We start from the raw sequence: 19,232 nt of genomic DNA, 5'->3' as shown, positions 1-19,232 counted from the left end.
TGAGAATTTGGGGTTTATGTGTTTGGCAATACTAAGTATCTCTTTCTCTTAACAGAATTATAAAACTGGTGGATTATATTGGCTTAAAACTGAACTTTGCAGAAACGTCTGCTGATTTTGCCTCCCCTTCCTTGGCTCTGGCAGTTGTCAAAACCAATAGTATCCGCTCCAACGAAATGTCTTTTGCTGTCCAGGACTCAGCTGATCTCCAGGTTAAACAATGATAATTCTAAATAATTGCAAATTCTCAAACATTTATTGTTAAGTATTAATGGTTTTGCATTTATATGTGACATGAGTTTGTTCTGTGTTTTTGTCACAGTTTCAGGATCTTTTGTTCGTGTTGGTTTCAGAGAAAAAAATACTTTGTTTTTGAAGTCCTCCATAGTTTTTCCTTTCATTTTCTATTACGGTGCAAATAAGCAACAGACTTAGCAGAAACTGGCGTTCGACTAATAAGCTTTTAGAGAGGGTACAGCCAGAACACTGAATGGACAGACTGCTTGGTGGAATAACTTTGCCTCAAAAACCCTAAATCATGAGTGACTTAATCACTCATCCTGACAGTGCTGAAATCTGTCAAGGAGTGTTGCCAGATGGCTTAATCTGTTACAAGGAGATTAATTGCAGAGGATTCCAGGAAAGAGCAAGTATGTTGCTTGGATAATGACATTCATACACTTGTCACTCATGGCTAGCTGGTCTTGCCAAGAAAGGAGTGCTTAGAAAGTTTGGATCCACTTTGTCTCACTTAAAACCTCCCTTCTGGTTGAGGAAATAACTTGGACAATACCAGCCTTGGAGGCTTAAGCAAGGAGAGATAGAAAGTTCTGGACAAATTTTGGCACATTCTGTCCTCTCAGAGAAGGGTGACCCAGAAATAGTACTGGAACTGTTCTGTGATACTGAAAATGATATGAAATATTAACATTTGAGTTCTTTTCTATTTTCTTAGCAATATGTGGTGCATGAATGTGAGATGACTAGAAGGTGTTAGTGCTGAAAAACAGATATTTGCTAAGTAGTCATTTTCTGGAAATCTCATGGCACTGGCAATCAAATAGACAGAATTTTCAACAAGTATAGTCTAGTTCAAACCAGAGCAACAGGAATGCTTTTGTGGAATTCATTCAGGACAGGTGGCTGTCTAAACTGGTGATCTCCAGACTGGAGAGTACCCTAGGGCATGCACATGACAGTCTATTGGGGTGCGGGAAGAAAATATTTTTAATGATTAATAAATAAAAATATACCTTAAAAAATAATGTTTAAACTTTATCTCATCCTTTTAAAATTTCTATTTTTGTGTATGTTTTACAATGTGCATAATATATTAGTAACCTAATACACGCATATAACTTACAAGCAGATAGATATATTTTGGTGTACATGCTCAAAAAATTTTAGGGGATGCATGATCAGAAAAGTTTGGAGATCATTGGTCTAAACAGAAGAGTTAAACCATATTGTTAGGGCACTGTAGAGAGCTCACACTGTTATTCCCATTACAACCATTCTTTGGATACACAGATAATTTCTTTCTTCATTTCTGCTGGTGTTTCTCATCTCTCAGGAACTCTGAGATGATGATATTTGTATGTAAAGTGACTAACGTGCAACAAAAAAATGTTAGAGATTTTGTAGTAAACAAAGCTCTCTGTCCTATAAGTACAGCACAGAAAACTCGGTGAAAGTTCAGATCTTCTTTTTATAATGTCAGATCACTAAACTCTTGAGATACCTGAATTGTAGCTTATCCAGTTTATTTTTGTCATTTTTGCCAGATGATCGTAAAGTTAGGGTTTATGTTCTTAGGTTCTGCTTAACTTACTGTACTTAAAAACCTATTGACAAATAACGGCTATTTACAGTTTTTCTGAATTCTGATGTATTTCATATGGAGTATAAGAATTCTTTGCCTTTGCAGGCTTCTGTGCTGTGAAATGTTCCTCTCCCTACACAGTTGCATAGACTTAGATAGGTTGTTGTTCTTCACCTTTTTCAAATCAGTATTATCCACCACAGTGATGTGTTCAGTCCCTGTAAGCAAATGGGTAAAGACAGATTATTTTCAATGGTAGGCAGATGTGAAATGAGCCGCATCCTTTTCAGGGCTGCAAATGTTATTTATTCATTGGAGCAGGAGAGGAATGAGAGAGCATCAGTGAGTTCCTGACAGTGATTAGAGAGAGATGTATTTTGAAGTTCTAAACTGAAAATGTCACAATTTAAATTTTTTTTAGTGACTGAAACGAAGCATAAACATTGCATTTATTTTTCAGATCTCTCTAGGTATTAATGCAATTCATGACTTAAATAATCTTGGATCAATCACACTTCCTTCCTCATTGCTGACAAATTTACCTCCTGAAGAGTTGGACTGGGCTTCTAGAATTATATTCAACTTCTTTAAGAAGACTACTGTGTTCCAGGTATCTTTTTGGTCCTCTGTTCTTATGGTTTTAAACTCAAGCCAAGAGCAAAATAAAATATGAATGGACTTTTTTTCCTACAAAACACATTTCAAAACTTCCTGATTTAAAAAGTTTTTGTCCAGTGCTCACTCCGCATAATAACGGAGTTTGCAGGTGCTGTACTCTACTATTGTTTCCTTTAAGATTTCAAAATCTAATTATTTTTTGTTGTTTCAGGATCTGTCCTTGAAGAATGCAACTTTAATCAGCAATGTTATATCGTCAAGTGTTTCTAACCTCACAATTAGCAACTTAAAGGCAAATGTTACTGTCACTTTACAGAATATCAAACCTAATCAGGTATGATTCACATTTTGGCAGACTTAAAGTATGATTTTGTTGCCTCCGTTGGAGTTGTTGTAGAAGAAATACTGTACTAAGAATACAGATTGTTTGGTTCTGCTTTAGTAGTGTGGACATTTTGTCTCTCCATCTGGACTTTCAAAATCACGCATCTTTGCTTATTTATCAGTGGTATAAATTTTTGTTTCCAGATGATTTCAGGTAATTTTGCTCTATCAATTATCCATGCAGTTTTTATCTTTCCTACCTTGCCTTGTCTTTTATTCTTCAAAGAATAAAAACTCTCAGATGAAAGCCTGATGGTGGGAGTTGCTACGGAGTTGCTGCAGTCATGACATTTCTGCATGGCCAGAAAGAAATATAAGTCTTTTTTTCTTAGGGAGAATGTTGTTCCTTGAACTGGAACACAAGCTTGTGTCATCTGGAAGTATTAGGGCTCATATACAGTATCTCTTTCTTAAATGAGCATCAAGGATTAAAATGGAATACTATGAAATGAAAAATGTAGGGATTCCACTAATGTACCTGAAGCTTTTTTCTAGATCTGGCTTAGTGTGTAGTCTTTACTTGTATTGATACGATACTGAGTTTTGAGATATAACTGTAGGAGTATTAGTATTCATAGCAATATACTGAATTACTGCTACTATTTTTAGGATTTTCATGTGTGTGTGGGAAATCTATATGTAAACCTTAAACATCATAATAATATAAAAGTGATCAAACGTTTGCAAATAAAAAAGAGTTTTTCCTTTTCTGTGTGGTCATTTTCTTGATACTTAGCAAATCAGGAAGTATTAGAAATCCCAAGAATTTGTATAGTGTGGGAGGGCAATGAAACATCGTTCATAATGTTCTGCCAGAAACAGAATCTTAGCATAAGCATGAGAGTTAGCTCCTGTATAGTGATTTCAAATTTCTTCACCATATTTTGACATGCCTACTGCAATATTAATCCATTCTATGCACCTAAATTTGTTTTCCATTAATGTAAAACAAGTATACTTGCTGTGTACAGTATTTATGCTTGTCTGCATTTTGTAGATAATTCATAAATTACTTTATCATAAACTCATAGTTTAGTAAAACATTTTTTTTTTCACCTTCCGAACAGGATAATTCAACAGTAAGATGCGTTTTTTGGGACTTCAATAAAAATGGTAAGTAATGGAGACCACCCAAGATATCATGCTGTTTTAGCGATGTTAACTCATGTTAATATAAATAAAGGCTTTTATAACAAAGCTGTTTTCTTTAACAGGTGGACATGGAGGCTGGTCATATGAAGGTTGCATAGTTAAAGAAAGTAGGGTAAATGAAACAGTCTGTTCATGCAACCACCTCACAAGCTTCGCAGTTTTGATGGTAATTATTTAAAAAATTACACAGTTTTACCCTGATTCAAGAAAATATTTAAGCATGTGCTATCTTTAGCAAATGAGGATTCAGTAAGCACATCCCACCTATGAAATACTACTGAGGTTCTATTCACTTCAGTGTTAGTACATATAACCATAAAATTAAGTCACGTGCTTAAGCTGCTTGTTGAATGGGAGCCCATGAGTTCCATTGAAGTAAGAAATTCCTTAAGTGCTTATTAAACTGCAGGTTTTACATTTAGGCAGTTGTTTATGTTGTGGGAAACAAAACCTAGGATAAAATAAATTTAATTTTTAATCAAATGGGATTTCACAATTAGAATCATAGAATATCTCAAGTTGGAAGGGACCCATAAGGATCATGTAGTCCAACTCCCTGCTCCTTGCAGGACTAGATTGGCTTTTCTGTTTTTCAGTTAACCTTTTATAAGATCCATGATGAAAATAACTGTTTCCTTTTTTTTTTTCCCAATTGCAGAGGGAAAGGTGCATTTGGTTGTTTGATCTTTTTCCATTTAATAAACATGTTTTCTAAAATTAATTTCTGTTTCATTTTTAGAACTTATATGGCAATACTCCTTTGAATCCCACACAAGAATTGGTACTGACTTTTATATCCTATATAGGCTGTGGCCTCTCTGCAATTTTTCTTTCTGTTACTCTTGTGACCTACATAGCCTTTGAGTAAGTACCTGTTCAACTAAGCTCCCGTTATTCTTCAATTGCTTGTAGCCTTAACTGCAAAGTCCTTTCCAATAGTTATGGATTCTGTCACCGTTAATAATGCACAAATTTGTCTAGTTTACCAGGAAGGTGTTGATTCAGTCTTCAGGAATGTTAAACTTGTGGACAAGTGAATTAACCACGAGGCTTTATGCAGTAAGAAGTGAAAATGTAGCACTCAAATATTTTATACTGGATTATCATAATAAAAGTGTGAAGGAATGTGCTTAAGATACAACATATATAGAGCAGTGCAGAATGATAGCATTTTTAAACACATTTATATTCTTTGTTCTTTGATGGAACATTTCTCATGTTTGAGCCTTAGCTATTGAATCCTCCATGCTATGTTTTGGAAATCCTCCTTGAAGTTATTCAGCCCACGTTCTCTCATTATCCCGTCATCAAGGACTTGCTTGTCTCTATCAAGGCTTTAGAAGCCCAGTAAAAAGCCTAATCTAGTTTAGGAATAAAGAACCATCACATTTTGGTTTTGGGAAGTACTGTAACAAGGAGAAGTCCAACGTACAATGTAAAAAAAAAAATCATGGTGCTAAATTCTAAGAATCCAAGTTATTGTTTGTATTTATGTAACCTTATAACAAACTTTATTCATACAGACCATTAAATTGGAAATCTTTTGTAAGTTACTCTCTTCATGTATAAATCTATTATATGAAGCATTATATATGAATGAAAATACACAAATTTTCTTTCTTGGCATTTGTGCACTAAGGACTAGAAGAGAGGAAGTAAGCCATGGACAATCGATGTCATCTCACTAATTTGCTTTTTCAGGAAAATCCGGAGAGACTACCCCTCCAAAATCCTTATTCAGCTGTGTGCTGCATTACTTCTGCTCAACTTAGTTTTCCTCCTTGACTCATGGATTGCACTGTATGATACACGAGGCCTGTGCATTGCAGTTGCAGTGTTTCTTCACTATTTCCTCTTGGTTTCCTTCACCTGGATGGGCCTAGAAGCTTTCCACATGTACCTGGCCCTTGTGAAAGTCTTTAATACCTATGTACGGAAATACATTCTTAAATTTTGCATTGTTGGTTGGGGTATGTATTTTTTATTGGTTGTTTTTTTTTCTTTTGGATGCCAAATAGATAAATCTTCTTATCAAGTATTTCAGTGAATGTGACATAGTTCAGAAATGAAAAGGAAGCAGTCATTAAATGTTATGACCTTGCAGTGACTAAGCATTATCAGTAAACGTTATCCTATATAGTCCACCTTTCTGAAGGAGGGAACTCCCCCCCGACTGCAGAACTGAGGCTGCTGCAATGCAAATTGATAATGAATTTCCCTTGCGCAAGTAGAGGAGAGCCAGTTTTGAATGCGCATACTTCCATTTCCATTTACCAGATGGATGGAGTCAGTTCTGTTTGGAAATAAATGCCAAGAAGTATATATATTCCATTCTGGGGTAGCACAGTTGCTTACAAAAAAAGCAGCAAAATAGATCTAACTATGTAAAGGATGAAGAGATTCTGGACCTGATTATCCTCTCTGATCACTTGAGTAAACATGAGTGAAGGCACTAAAATCAATAGAATTGTTTTCTTAAAACAGATATAAGAAAGAAAATCAGGTATCCTGTATTTGATGTTTTAAATCAGTTTGATGATGGTATTTGTTGTCTCAATCAGAAAAGTTTGGAAGTAGCTGTGGAGTACTCCTCTTGTTTCTTTGCAAGCTATACTCCTGAGCAGTTTGAATGCTCCAGTTTTTCGATTCTTTCAGACAGCTAGTAGTCAACAGAATTCAACAGACTTAATTTCAGAAACAAGTTGTAGATTTCACAGAAAAATATAATAATTTCAATTCATCATAATACTGTCTTTGTCATGATTTTCACTTATGTGTTTGCTCATAATCTTTTAGGTTTACCAGCAGTAGTTGTGTCCATTGTGCTGGCAGTATCACCAGATAATTATGGACTTATAACCACTGGAAGGGTTTCAATAAACAGACCTGATGAATTGTGAGTTAAAGGGAGGTGCTTTTTGGGGGATGGGTGGGTGGGAGGTCATATGAAATTGATTATCTTTAAAGTAAAGGTGGGGAAGGAAAGGAATGAATGGAAGAGCTTTGAAATGGTATAGCTCTACAGTATGTCATGTGTTTTGTGGTTATTGCCTATATGAAAGCTCTTACCCTTCGGCGAAAAAAATACTTTTTACTAAAGAGGCAAAAATAGTTTGCACGTGCAACAAACCACACCTTTATCTCATGTTTATTTTATTTAATTTCTGTTTCTGATAATGGTTGATAAACTGTTCTTGTGTTCTAGCTGCTGGATTAAAAATAGAATTGTCTTCTATATTACTGCTGTGGGATACTTTTGCCTGATATTCCTGATCAATATCAGCATGTTCATTGTTGTGCTGATCCAGCTCTGTCGTATCAAAAAGAAAAAACAACTTGGTGCTCAAAGAAAAACCAGTATTCAAGACCTTAGGAGTGTTGCTGGCCTCACATTCTTGTTGGGAATTACTTGGGGATTTGCTTTCTTCACTGTAAATGAGGTATTTACTTACCTCTTTACCATTTTCAACACTTTGCAAGGTAAGCTTATCCTTCACGTGACAGACTGTTGTGTACAATATAATGACGAAACATTTGGAAACAGCATTTTCTTGATTCAGCAGTAAAGATGTAGTTTTTATACGTACTTTAACATGTTAATTAAATTAGAGATGATACTGCTTTACTGTAATCTTAAGTTACAGTTATGTTACAGTAAGATATAGGAGAGCTAGCTACTATTTATATGTATAGTGTATTACAATTTTTAAAATGTATGCAAACCAGACACTACTGGAAGTGACTATATTTCTCTACTCAACAGATCAATTGTAAATACTCAGTTACCGTAACTGTTCGCAAATATTGCAATTAATGTAGTGAAAACTGTATCATTTCTCCACTTACCCCTAAGGCTTAGGGGTGAGGTGTGACATTCAACAAAGGGCCATTGAGACAGGCAAGGCTGCAACACCTAAAAGTTAGTGGTCTAACTCTTAAGCATAGCCTGTAGAACATACAGGAAGTAGATATGAAGGCATGAAGCTTTGCAAAGACCAGGATGCTACTGGAAATATCCAAAAGCAGAGTCTAAGAGGCTGCAAAAGCTTTCATATAAATATGAGGTAGCATAGGTGCCTGCAATTATCTAAGTATACCTGAATTGCCCTACTGAAGTTTGGATCCAAACCTCTGCTTAAATGGCAAATAACAAACCTCTGGCTGCATGACTTCCCAGAGAGACTAAAGCAATGAAATTGCAGGTCAGTGTACATACCCCTTTCCCTATTTGCTATGTTGATTTTTGAATACCCAACTCTTTGGTAACTTGAGGGGTTGAACCCACATCTTCCCAGGTCTTGCATGGGATTTTATTCAACTAACACAAGACTTGATTCTGTGTGGTCAGAGTAATCTGTTATTTGAAAGTAAGTTCCCCGTTTACCCAGTTTTAAGTTAGGTGCTGTGAAAATTTTGATGTTACTTAGTTACATTCAAAAATTCATCCTAAAAGCCAAAGTTAAGAAAGATATTTATGCAAAGAAAGATAAGAGTAATCTCTTCTAGTGGGATTTTACATGCTTCACTAGCAAACATAACACAGATGCACATCTGTACCTGTCACATCATTTAGTTTCCCTTCATGTTACTTTCTATTCATTGTAAGTCTAACATCTGTTCTCAGGGACACATTGGATCTAGAAAATTGTGCCAAGACTGAGTGCCACTTTTCCTTAAAGGGGGACAATGACGATGGACTTTTAAGCAGGAAAAGTTAGGTCCCACCCTCTGTCAGTTAGAACTGAATGAGAAGCAGACAATGAGTCTGTAATGTGGCACTGCCAAAAGACAGGGATGAGTCCTATCCCTTCTAGAAAATCCTTGGCTCTGAATTTGTGGTAAAGGGAGTACCATTTATTGTTATTTTAGATATAAGTTATTTTCTTTGTATGAACTCTCAAAATTTTGTAGCATTACTGGTTCTGTTACAGGTGGTGGTAACAGGTTAGCTGCTAATAAAAGATAGGTCAGGGTCACACCATGTGCTAACAGCTGCAGAGCCTGACAGTGTTGTATCATACTCTCTGTTGGCATTGCTCTGAATTCTTTTCCAAAAGCGTTAAGTAAATTTCATGATCCACAGAATTTTTCACTTCTTATTTGATAAAAGGAAACTTTATGCACTTTGTGGATTTGGTTATATGTGTTTTTCTTGCATTTGTGTGTATGATTCTTCTCACCTATGTAAGGGAAAAGTACTCTTCAGGATTCAGAGTTGTAAACATTTTCACCAAAGAATTGCGTCATTACTTTTGATTAGAAATTTAAAAGAAATGAAAGAAAACCAAAACATTGTTCATTAGAAGTGGCAAAGTAAATTTTGCAACATTCTCTAATGTTATTGCTTTGCAGGGTTCTTCATTTTTATCTTCTATTGTGTAACGAAGGAGAATGTCCGTAAACAGTGGAGAAGATACCTCTGTTGTGGGAAATTCAGGCTGGCTGAAAACTCTGGTAAATATTATTTTATTTTTTTTTTAAACTTCTGAATATTTCTACTCAGTGTTAAGTTCCTAGTACTTTGTAATACTTTTTATAAAAAATTCAATAAATCATGTTGCTGTAGTTGCAGGTCTAATGTATTCTCCAAGGTATAATAAAGCTCCAAAATTGTCCTCTTTAAAGGTGGTAGTTGATGCAATTCTTTCATGCCTACATGCTGTTGCATTAAGCTGTTAACTGTAGTTGATCTCTTCCACTGCAGTATAGTCATGTCTTTGCAGAAGACTTTTGATCGTAGTTAGAAACTGCAAGATTTGTTCCATCTTCTGAGTCAACTGTAGTTTTACCAATGACTTCCACAAAAACAAGGTGAAGCATAGTTTTAAATAAAAAACCCTACAAATGATTTTAAGTTATTTTGTTATTCAGTAGTTAACTTCTCATAAAGCCATATACTTTTTATACACTTTGAGGACCACTCTACTTTTGTTATCTTTCTGATCTGGTCTGCAGTCATAAAACTATGGCTGCTTGTCTTTAAAAAGGGCCAAGAGAAAAATGAACTAGATTTAAATAATTTTAAATATCAAGAATCATTACAATGCTTAGGAGAATACCATTCTGTCTAGAATACTGTGAGGAGAGTGGGTAGAGCCTTGTTTTTATTTTAATTCAATTGCATCATTGAATCTGGTTTTGTATTTTGCTTTTATGAGTTGTGATATTTTCTGTAATATGTATCTATTGTAGACTGGAGTAGAACTGCTACTAATGGTTTAAAGAAGCAGACTGTAAATCAAGGAGTATCCAGTTCTTCCAATTCCTTACAATCAAACAGTAACTCCACTAACTCTACAACACTGCTAATGAATAATGATTACTCAGTACACGCAAATGGAAATGGTATGTATAATGCAAAATAGTATTTCTCAAACTTTTTTTTTTTATGTCTTAAAACAGAAGCGCTATGCTCTTTCATGCTTATGTAAAATGAAGTGCTGACAAAATACTATTCATAAGTATAGGGTCAGAATATTTCAGACTGTCCTCCCAAATGTTATAGGGGACTACAGACAAATTTTTAAAATATCCATTTCTCCTACTCAGTGGAAACTCTTGATTTATATATCAAGTAGTAGGTAATATTTGTTGTTAGAGCAATTACTTACCAGAAGCTGCTGGTGACACTTTGTTTGTCACCTGAATATATGACAATAAACTTCAGGCATGTTTTAAAACAGTTCATATTTTAAACATTATTAAAACAAACATTGCCTGAAGAAGAAAGAAATATAGAATAATAATATAGCTTGAACGTGTGAAAGAAATCACGTAGGAAGTAATATGAGAAAGAACATTAATAGAATGTTCACATGGAAACTGCTTATGAGAGGAGAATTAAGAGAAAATGGAGACTGTAACTTACAAAATCACCTCAGTGAACAGAGCACAGCTGAGAGGGCTGCCTCACTGCTGGCTACAGAGTAAGTATTGAAACTGAATTTCTCTATAGGTCTTTATTTCCCTTGTGGGGTTTTTAAGGATGTTTTTTGCCTAACAGGAGTCCATCTTTGTTGCAGGAAACAATTCTTCAGAAGTAAAATTCTCTATCCTTCCTGTTCTAACTCAGTACTGTCCTCTGAACTGTTACACTCTGCTCTGTTCCTGAGAAATTGAAATGCAGGTGTATGTATCACTCCAATCAATTTCACTTGCAAATTGGTGTGGCTTATTTGTGAGTTGAGAAAACTAGATATGAATCTCCACTGAATGTACTTACTAAAAAATTATCCTTTTCCAGTGGACATATTTAGTTTTTCACACTTTTGCTGGTCACATGTCATGCTGCTGATTTGAGCTCTCAGTAAAGAGAGTCAATTTTTCAAAGAGAAAAATAACTTACAAACCTGTAATGTATGAAAGCCTAAATTGAGCAAAATTTACAGGACATTACTCCTGTGTGCTTAAGGTATTTTTCCCAGTTGATCAAGAGTTGAGGCTAAAAAGTCATGCGATCAGCTAGATTGTTTAGTATGAAGTTGTAGAACTTCACAGAGTTCTACAGAGTCTCTCACAGAGACTGTGTTGTCCTCATTTCCTGGCATATGCTGTCAGAAGACAGCAGATAATCAGTGGGATTATCTCAGCAGATAATCTCTCAGATGTACAGAGTAAAAGCTATGGAATGCGTATGTGCTGTACCCTTAAATAGGTTACTGTCCATTTGGATGTACTAGCTGCATATTGTAAAGAAATCACAACACTTCAGGAAATGGCATTTTGACACGCCCTGAACAGCTTTCCAAATTGAGCTTGTAAAATTACTTCTTTTTTTTTTTTTTGGTCATTTCTTTAGAAAACCTCTCTGTTTGCATACCCCACAATGCAATAATTAACATACTTTGTATCTAACAGGTCAGTTGAGAACCAGAATCCAGTAACTCTCACTGTCATCAAATACAAAGCAAGGCAATATTTTTAGGTAGAAGTAATACCTTTCAAAGAGAGAGAAATTTTCAGGGACAAAACCCTCTGTGTCTTGTCGGAGGTTTGTTTTTTTTTCCAGCTGTGTTAGTTACTCTGATGAAAGATGCCACCTCTGCATGCAACGTTTGACATGCTTATACACAGCTACAAAAGCATTTTGGCTACTTTTCTCAACAGAAAAAAAGATAGCAGAAATGTTTTATTGAACTTGTTTGTTGTAGCAACTGAGTGAATGGTCCTGTTGTGGCTTTCTGGAACAAGTTTTTGTTGATTTGGGTAGTATTTTAGAACATGATGCAAAATTGATGGTCTAAACCATTGAGTGATGCCAGTTCTGTGTGATGTGCTCCAGTTCTGTCCTAGTTTATTCATATAATTAGATCTTTCCAGTGTGAGAGTCTGTATATCCTGTGCCAACAGCTTCTCAGACAAAGCAGTTGAAAGAACTTTTCTAGAGCTTTGTTCCTCTACACTCATAAACACAGATGCCTCAGATGACCCACCTCATCTCCTTATTGTATGTTTTGAATGCTGTGAACCCTGTACCACATCCTCTATTCATATCAAAAGGGTTGTATGATACCTTGCCTGCATAGTTTGTTTGACTAAATAATTCTTCTGGGTCTTTAGGACTTCCACAAGAAGAGGCTAAACTTACGCTTGGATAGAGTTAGTCCTCCCAGCAAAGCTCTTTGAGGCAATTCCTGACACTTAAATCTTCCAAACATGGGGCAGTTGTATCTCAGAAGAGCTGGGCAAATGCCTCCAAAAGGTAGTTGACTGGTGTTAGATAGGAACATGGGACCTTCTAATTTGCTGTATCTGATTTCCCTGCTCTCACAGTGTTATGGATTGAGAAACACACAACAGTTTATTGTCATGCCCCCCCACACACCCAGGAAGGGGAATGGGGAAGAAACAAGGAGACCTAGGGGTTGAAATACGAACAAATTTAATAGAATAAGAATAGATGATTAATAACACTAACAAACCAATATTGATCCTGATAGCAATATAAATATACGAGGATTATACTTAGCCAATTATATCAGTCGGAAGCTGTGCACTCCCAGCAGCGGACAGCAAATGTTGGACACTGCAAGCACTATGGCTTTGGAAGGGAAGGGCTCAGGGGTCTGGCACCAGGGCAAGAAGTTCTCTGCATCGCTGCCATCAAGGGGAGAGAGCACTTCGCAGCAAACTTTCTAATTTATATTGAATGTGACATTCATGGTAGAAAATAATCGTGTTGGCCAGCTTGGGTCAAGTGCTTGGGTCTCACTCCTCATCCCTGCATCTGGTGAGCCTGAAAACACTGAGACCTTGAAACCCACACACCATAGCTGGCTATTAAGTAAATATTTTCACAAATTCAGACACTAGAGTGCAGTTTTCCCAAGTATTAGAAGATAAATTAGTCCTGTGTCACTCAAACCAGGACACACAGCTAGAACTTAAAATAACATTGCAATACTTCATTGTAAAAAGTGAGCTCCAAAAAAAAAAACCATTCCAGAAATTAAGACCTGTGTCATAAATGTACTGAGCTGTAAACACTTAATGGTTTTGGCTTCACTACTTCTGCAGAAATGCTATTCCAGATACAGGATTGAATGACTTGCCATGGTTGAGTTTGGGGTGTCTATACAGCCTGTGGCTTGAACTGTGTCTCTCCATTTTTTCATGGCATACTAATATTTCCTTGTTTTCGGTTTTTATCTTACAGGTTTGCATGTTTGGGAAACTACCATTAGGTATCACATGGCTGAACCCGCAGATTTCCTCACTGGGGAACAGAAACCACCCTTCTGATTTTGTTCATAGAATAGCTTTATTTTCTTCTCAGATTTTGCCCTAATGTTACGGCACAGCTATTTTGCATGCTCCTTCTAAAACAAAACAGTTGTAGTCAGGCAGGGGGTTAAACAACTATATATGCACAATTACAGTGTCAGCAAGGATGGAGATTTTCTGTCATTTCAGTCTTTATCTGATTTGAATTGATTAAAAAAGCTGCTCATCTTACCCTGTTTACATTTGTACCTGGTTTAGTGCTTGATGGCCTTTTAACTTAACAATTAAATATTAGACTTTATATTTAAGAGGTTTTGCGTAATCTGTTGGGCCAATGATTACGTTTTGAGGGTCCAGTGGCAGCTCAGTAGTTTGGCATAGAATTTGTAATCTTTGACAGCCATCACCACAAACCCATTCCCTTAAACTCCCATCCTGAGATGTTTAAATTATATGCATTAGATTTTCAAACTGGTAGTAAGCTTTATCAGCTAGAAATACACGTTCACGTCTTATTTAAAAAATGCCGTCTCTCATTCTAAAGAAAAGTTTGCCAATGAGACTTTGATGCAACTGATACACTGACATCTGCTTGAATCAGTAGGGTAACTGCTGAAAGGTATGCGATCTGCCTAAAGTGAAAGATTAGTTTGGGTAGACTGATACTAAACCTACGTGCTTGGGGGCCTGGCCCAAGCAGAACAGAGAAGAGCAGTCCAGCCCAGTCACTCAAGCAGCAGAATCTGCGGGAGGGATTAAGTGCAGGGGAGAGATGTCACGAAATATTTCTGCCTCTGGTGACCCCAACAAGAAATAATTGAGGAGCATTCTGTAACGTGGCCCTTCCCCTTCTGGAAGTGTTCAGAAGCTTGAGGCAGTAAGAGAGTGAAAGGGGAGGACAGAGCCAAAACAGGATTCTGCTCCAGGATAGGTGAGGTATTTGATGGACTGAAGCCAGGCGTACTAGTGAGGATCAGATTTTGATCCCTGTAATACAGTCATCTTTCACTGCCTAGAGGTTTCGCGCCAGTGTATTTCCTCCTCCCAAAAGCATAAACCTCAAGCAGTTTCCATGTTCATTGTTGTGTCTTTTCAGTAGATTTACTGAAATCTACTGAATCATGATGATGTTTGTAGACAAAGTGTTGTAAATATTAACACAAATAGCAACCTTGGATGTTTTTTATTAATGCTGTTTCTGATATAAACGATAAATGACAGCTCTGCATCTGTGTTTGTGAACTCATTTGTCAGTGTTTAACAAAATGATCCCCTCCTAAAAGAAAGTTCTGGTTTTGGTTTTCCCATTGTGGTATTCCTTATAATTTACTCCTAATGGTATGATATTTATGATACCAGGATCCTGGCAGATCTTTTAAACTTGACTGCTTTGGAAAAAAATAAAATAAAACCAGAAGCATTTGCACAAATGCTTACAATAAAAAAATAAGTCCCAATTCTCATAAAAATTATCTAGAACATGGTGCGTAGAGGTAGGAGATTCTACTCAGTGAATTGAGCATTTGTGGAACATTTCATTAATAGCTGCAGTCAGCTTTGGTATTACACGTACTCATTGTATATTCACCTCAATGCATAAGTTTCTCAGTCTAAATATGGCTCAGACCTGTAATTGGACCTAGAGCATATTCTCATTGTCCTCCAGAAATAAATACTGCAAGTTGAGTGCCTTTCAAAGGAAAAAAATAGCCTTTTCCCCACTTTTGTTTCAGATGCATGGCAAACCTGAGAAACCTTTTAAACCTAACATGTTGAAGCAAAACTAGAATGAGAAGGATTTTGCATCTTACCTAGTGATATTTGTGGCAAGTCAAAGTCTGCATTCTGAGCATTGTGTCCTTCACTGCTTAAAATATGGAATCCTATCGTGCATAAATATATTAACATCTCTCAAATCTCTTACTGATTTCACACAGAAGACACATACACAGAACATGTACAGAAAAATCCACATTTTTAAATTGTTGCAGGGATAAAACGAGAGTGCATGAACTCCCCCAGTGACTGAAAAAGCATGGGAGACTTGATTCTGAACCTTTCTGATAGGGGATGCACTTTTTTTGTTTCAACAGGCCATCTTTCCAGTGAGAAGAATGGTGTTTCTTTCAGTGTACAGAATGGTGATGTGTGTCTCCATGACTTTTCAGGCAAACAACTTGTATTTCAAGAAAAGGATGATACAGGCAGCCAAAAAAGCCGTATCTCGCTCAGAAGGACTTCAAAGAGGGGAAGCCTAACTTTTATTGAGAAAATGTGATTTCCTTTTAAACAGCACATTGTTTTACAGTGTGAAGTAGAGATTTACTTTAACAGTTTTACATAATGTGAGCAGACCAAGAACTGATTTTATTTAATATATGGTACTGGAACTTCAAGGCAGCCATGGATTGACAAGGACAATTATTAACCAAAAAAAAAAAGAAAAGGACACTACTATTTTGACAAGGTATTTTGGATGTCAAATTACAGCTGGCACATTTCCATTTTGATTCTTCATTAGAGTTTTTTTTTTACTGTTTTTACATTTAAAGTTTTGTTTAGACTTTTTTTTCATTACAACTAAGTTTATCTGGATGTAATGCATAGTAGTATTGTATAATTGTAGGAAGTTACAACTTGTAAGTACAAACGATGTTATCTTTAAAAATGTTAGCTACACTGTCTTCAACTTTTTGTATGTTGTAGTGGCAAACTCTATAGTGATGTAAATAAGCAGAAAAATACCAACTTTTAAGCATCTTAATGATACTTTTATATTTATTTCTTGTAATATAAATTTAAATATTCGTATGTATAGAAAAATAATTGGTATTTTGGTTTGACTTTTATTGTAAGTTTGCATCTGTCTTTAATTGAAATAATTAACTTCAACATAGAATGATACCAGAGTTAATTTGTTCAGTAAGTGAAATCACTTACAGTGGTTTAAATATATTCACTAGATACAGAACTGTAAATACAAACACTATCCATCTTGAACCTTTAGCGACCTCTTAGTACACCACAGAAGGATAGAAACTGGGTATCATAAAATAGAGTGCCGTGAATGAGGGAGCGATGAATAAAGAAGCCAGTAGGTTATTAAATACAACTGAGTTATATTAGTGGCTTGAGATAGTCAATGGGAGTTTTTGCCATTGATTTCAGCAGGTGGTTCCAGAGATTTGACACACTGCCATTTATCATTTGCAGTGATAAAGTAGAGAAGTGTTATTTTTTTTTAAGAAAAAATGCAGAGAATACATGCTAGCTACTGTATTTAGTAGCTGAGAAATTGTCTGTTTCATTGTGTGGCTGGTTTTTAAGGGGCAGCTCTTGAGCTATTCTAATGAGTTTTTCTGCTTGTACTTTGGCCCTTGGTTGGCAAGCCAAATCCTGAGCCCCTTGCTAAGTAATTCCTGAAGCAGAATTTCATTCACTTTGTGATATTTTTCTGAAAAAGCTGGATTTTGGCTCTTCATGCACAACAGATGAAAGAAAATAGTGCCTATACAACATTGCAAAGATTTTTCATGAACAGAAATTAGCATGAGCCCTGGTTTTGCCTATTCTTCTTCACAGAGGTGTGCAGCTGGGGCCATTCCTTTTTTTTTCCCTTGTGTTCTTGGGCAAAGGTTGGATACTTTTGGCACTGCGGAGTGCCAGACCCTGTAAAGGGAATTTTTTGAGGCAGATGCTCGCTGGAGGGAAGCAAGGGTTTTGCTTTCCCAGAGCACTTGTTGGGGAGCCCTGGAAACCCTCTTCTCAACAAAATGCATCCGTTAAATGCCTCCTGTCTGGGGCTTTGTTGTAGTTCAGCAATTGAACCTCTTCAGTACTCAAACCCTCCTGTGGTTCTATATGCAACACATGGGGTCTTTTGGTCACCTATGTCCAAGACTACTCTGAATATGCTTTTAAAATGAGAACTTAAAGTATTTGTTGTGTTTATCCACAAGGTTTTAACTGCATGTCAATAAAAGACGGTACTGGAATGCTAGTAGCTGGAATGCATTTCTGTGAATGCTTTAACTATTTGGCTAATTGCCTTTGCACTGTTTCTTGTAAATTTATTTAATGTTCTTGTATTTATATTTTCAACTGTAAAAAAGTAATAAATTTACAGCAAGTACAACACAAAATACATAAACTTTTGTCTTTTAGATAAATGTGTCATTATACTGGGCTGTGTTACAATTCTTCAGATTACAAGAGCTTCAGTATGTAACCTGTTGGAGGTAATACTGACCTAGCCCTTGCATTTTTTGTCTTCCACATATTTTACCATTCATGGTTCTAGCAGATCTGTTTTTAGCGGAGAAGACCTTGACATATGTCTGCCCAGTCAATGCCTGCTCTCAAGTCAGCCGAAGCTCTTCCACAAGAATGCTGTGAGCAAAAGCACATAGCTGAGTTTAGCTTCAGTAATTAAATTCCCTGTGGAAACACATATTCCACTGTCACTGACCTGCTTGGAGTCTTCCTCTGTTTTTATTTTTGCACACTAACATATGCTAGGATTCTTTTAATCATTTTTATTTGGTTTATTCCCGGGAATGGGGGATTCTTTTCTGACTTCGCCACTTAAAAGCACACACAAAGAAAGCAGTACAATTTTACACCCACAGCAGCATATTATTTTAGCTCAGGGAATAATTATCATCATTAAACTAGCTGAAAAAGTGTTTGCACATTGGTTGTCCTAGTAACCTTTTGGTACTTGGGTCTCGTGCGCACTGCTGGCAGTTTAGCCAGGGCAGCCCTGAGCTGGGTGAAAGCTGCAGCCCCTTCGCAGAATGTAAAGTAGAATTCTGCTCATCAGCTCGTGGCTGCAAAGCTAACTCGGGCACATCTGGTTTTAAGCTGAGTCATAGATAAACAGCAACGTGCTGTGCACAGCTGGCACCACCTCGCTCAGCAAACCTGTTCCCTAAGGGCAGATACGCAGTCTTCTGCAGCACCTGTCCCTGGGAGCACAGAGGGAACTCACTGAAGATTTTGGAACTGTGTGTAACCTGTGTTTCGGTTTTGGTTGGGGTTTTTTTGTTTGTTTGTTTTTTTCTTTTAAGTCTTTGTCAAGTGTATAAGTCTTGGTTCTCTTTGCCCAACCTCCCTGCTTTGTGCTGGCTCCTGTCCCATCTGTGTTTGGGAAGGACAGGGTGACCGCAGGAGTTCATGCAAGGGCAGCTTGGGTCATACACGTTCACGTTGCTGAATGCCCGTCGTGGGTGGCCTGTGGGAACAGCAGGTTCGTTTCCCTCAGAAATGTCTAAATCTTGTTTCTTTATTGGAAAGCCAAGGCCAGGGTGTGAAGACACGGGATAAAGTCTTCTATTTTTTTTTTTTTTGCTTTTCATTCTACCTGATCTCAAAATCGTATTTTTTAAGGATGGAAAAAAACCCAGTTCCAACAAATGTTCTGGCCTTTTGCTTTTTATCTTACAAAATTACTTTGCTTTTGACCATTTACCCTGACTTTTGTCACTTCGTCGTGCCAGGGCTGCCGCTGCCGGGCCTTGCCTTTGCTCCTAGC

General features: G+C 36.7%; 1 protein-coding gene across 1 annotated transcript in view; it reads left to right on the top strand.

The window, feature by feature from the left end:
• Positions 1-16,221, top strand: part of GPR64 (G protein-coupled receptor 64) — a 49,393-nt gene extending 33,172 nt beyond the window's left edge. Inside the window, exons 17-28 of the mRNA XM_009884757.1 lie at positions 56-212; positions 2,283-2,432; positions 2,652-2,774; positions 3,892-3,937; positions 4,039-4,142; positions 4,716-4,840; positions 5,678-5,946; positions 6,773-6,872; positions 7,182-7,456; positions 9,329-9,430; positions 10,169-10,321; positions 15,793-16,221. Coding sequence (XP_009883059.1) covers positions 56-212; positions 2,283-2,432; positions 2,652-2,774; positions 3,892-3,937; positions 4,039-4,142; positions 4,716-4,840; positions 5,678-5,946; positions 6,773-6,872; positions 7,182-7,456; positions 9,329-9,430; positions 10,169-10,321; positions 15,793-15,977 — 1,789 coding nt within the window. The 3' untranslated portion in view covers positions 15,978-16,221. The remainder of the gene's footprint in view (positions 1-55; positions 213-2,282; positions 2,433-2,651; positions 2,775-3,891; positions 3,938-4,038; positions 4,143-4,715; positions 4,841-5,677; positions 5,947-6,772; positions 6,873-7,181; positions 7,457-9,328; positions 9,431-10,168; positions 10,322-15,792) is intronic.
• Positions 16,222-19,232: the final 3,011 nt, after the last annotated feature.

This window comes from Charadrius vociferus, unplaced genomic scaffold (genome assembly GCF_000708025.1).
Source record: "Charadrius vociferus isolate BGI_N301 unplaced genomic scaffold, ASM70802v2 scaffold200, whole genome shotgun sequence".
NCBI lineage: Eukaryota > Metazoa > Chordata > Aves > Charadriiformes > Charadriidae > Charadrius > Charadrius vociferus.
The sequence above is the reverse complement of the archived record's forward strand: the minus strand, read 5'-3'. Positions and strand labels throughout refer to the sequence as shown.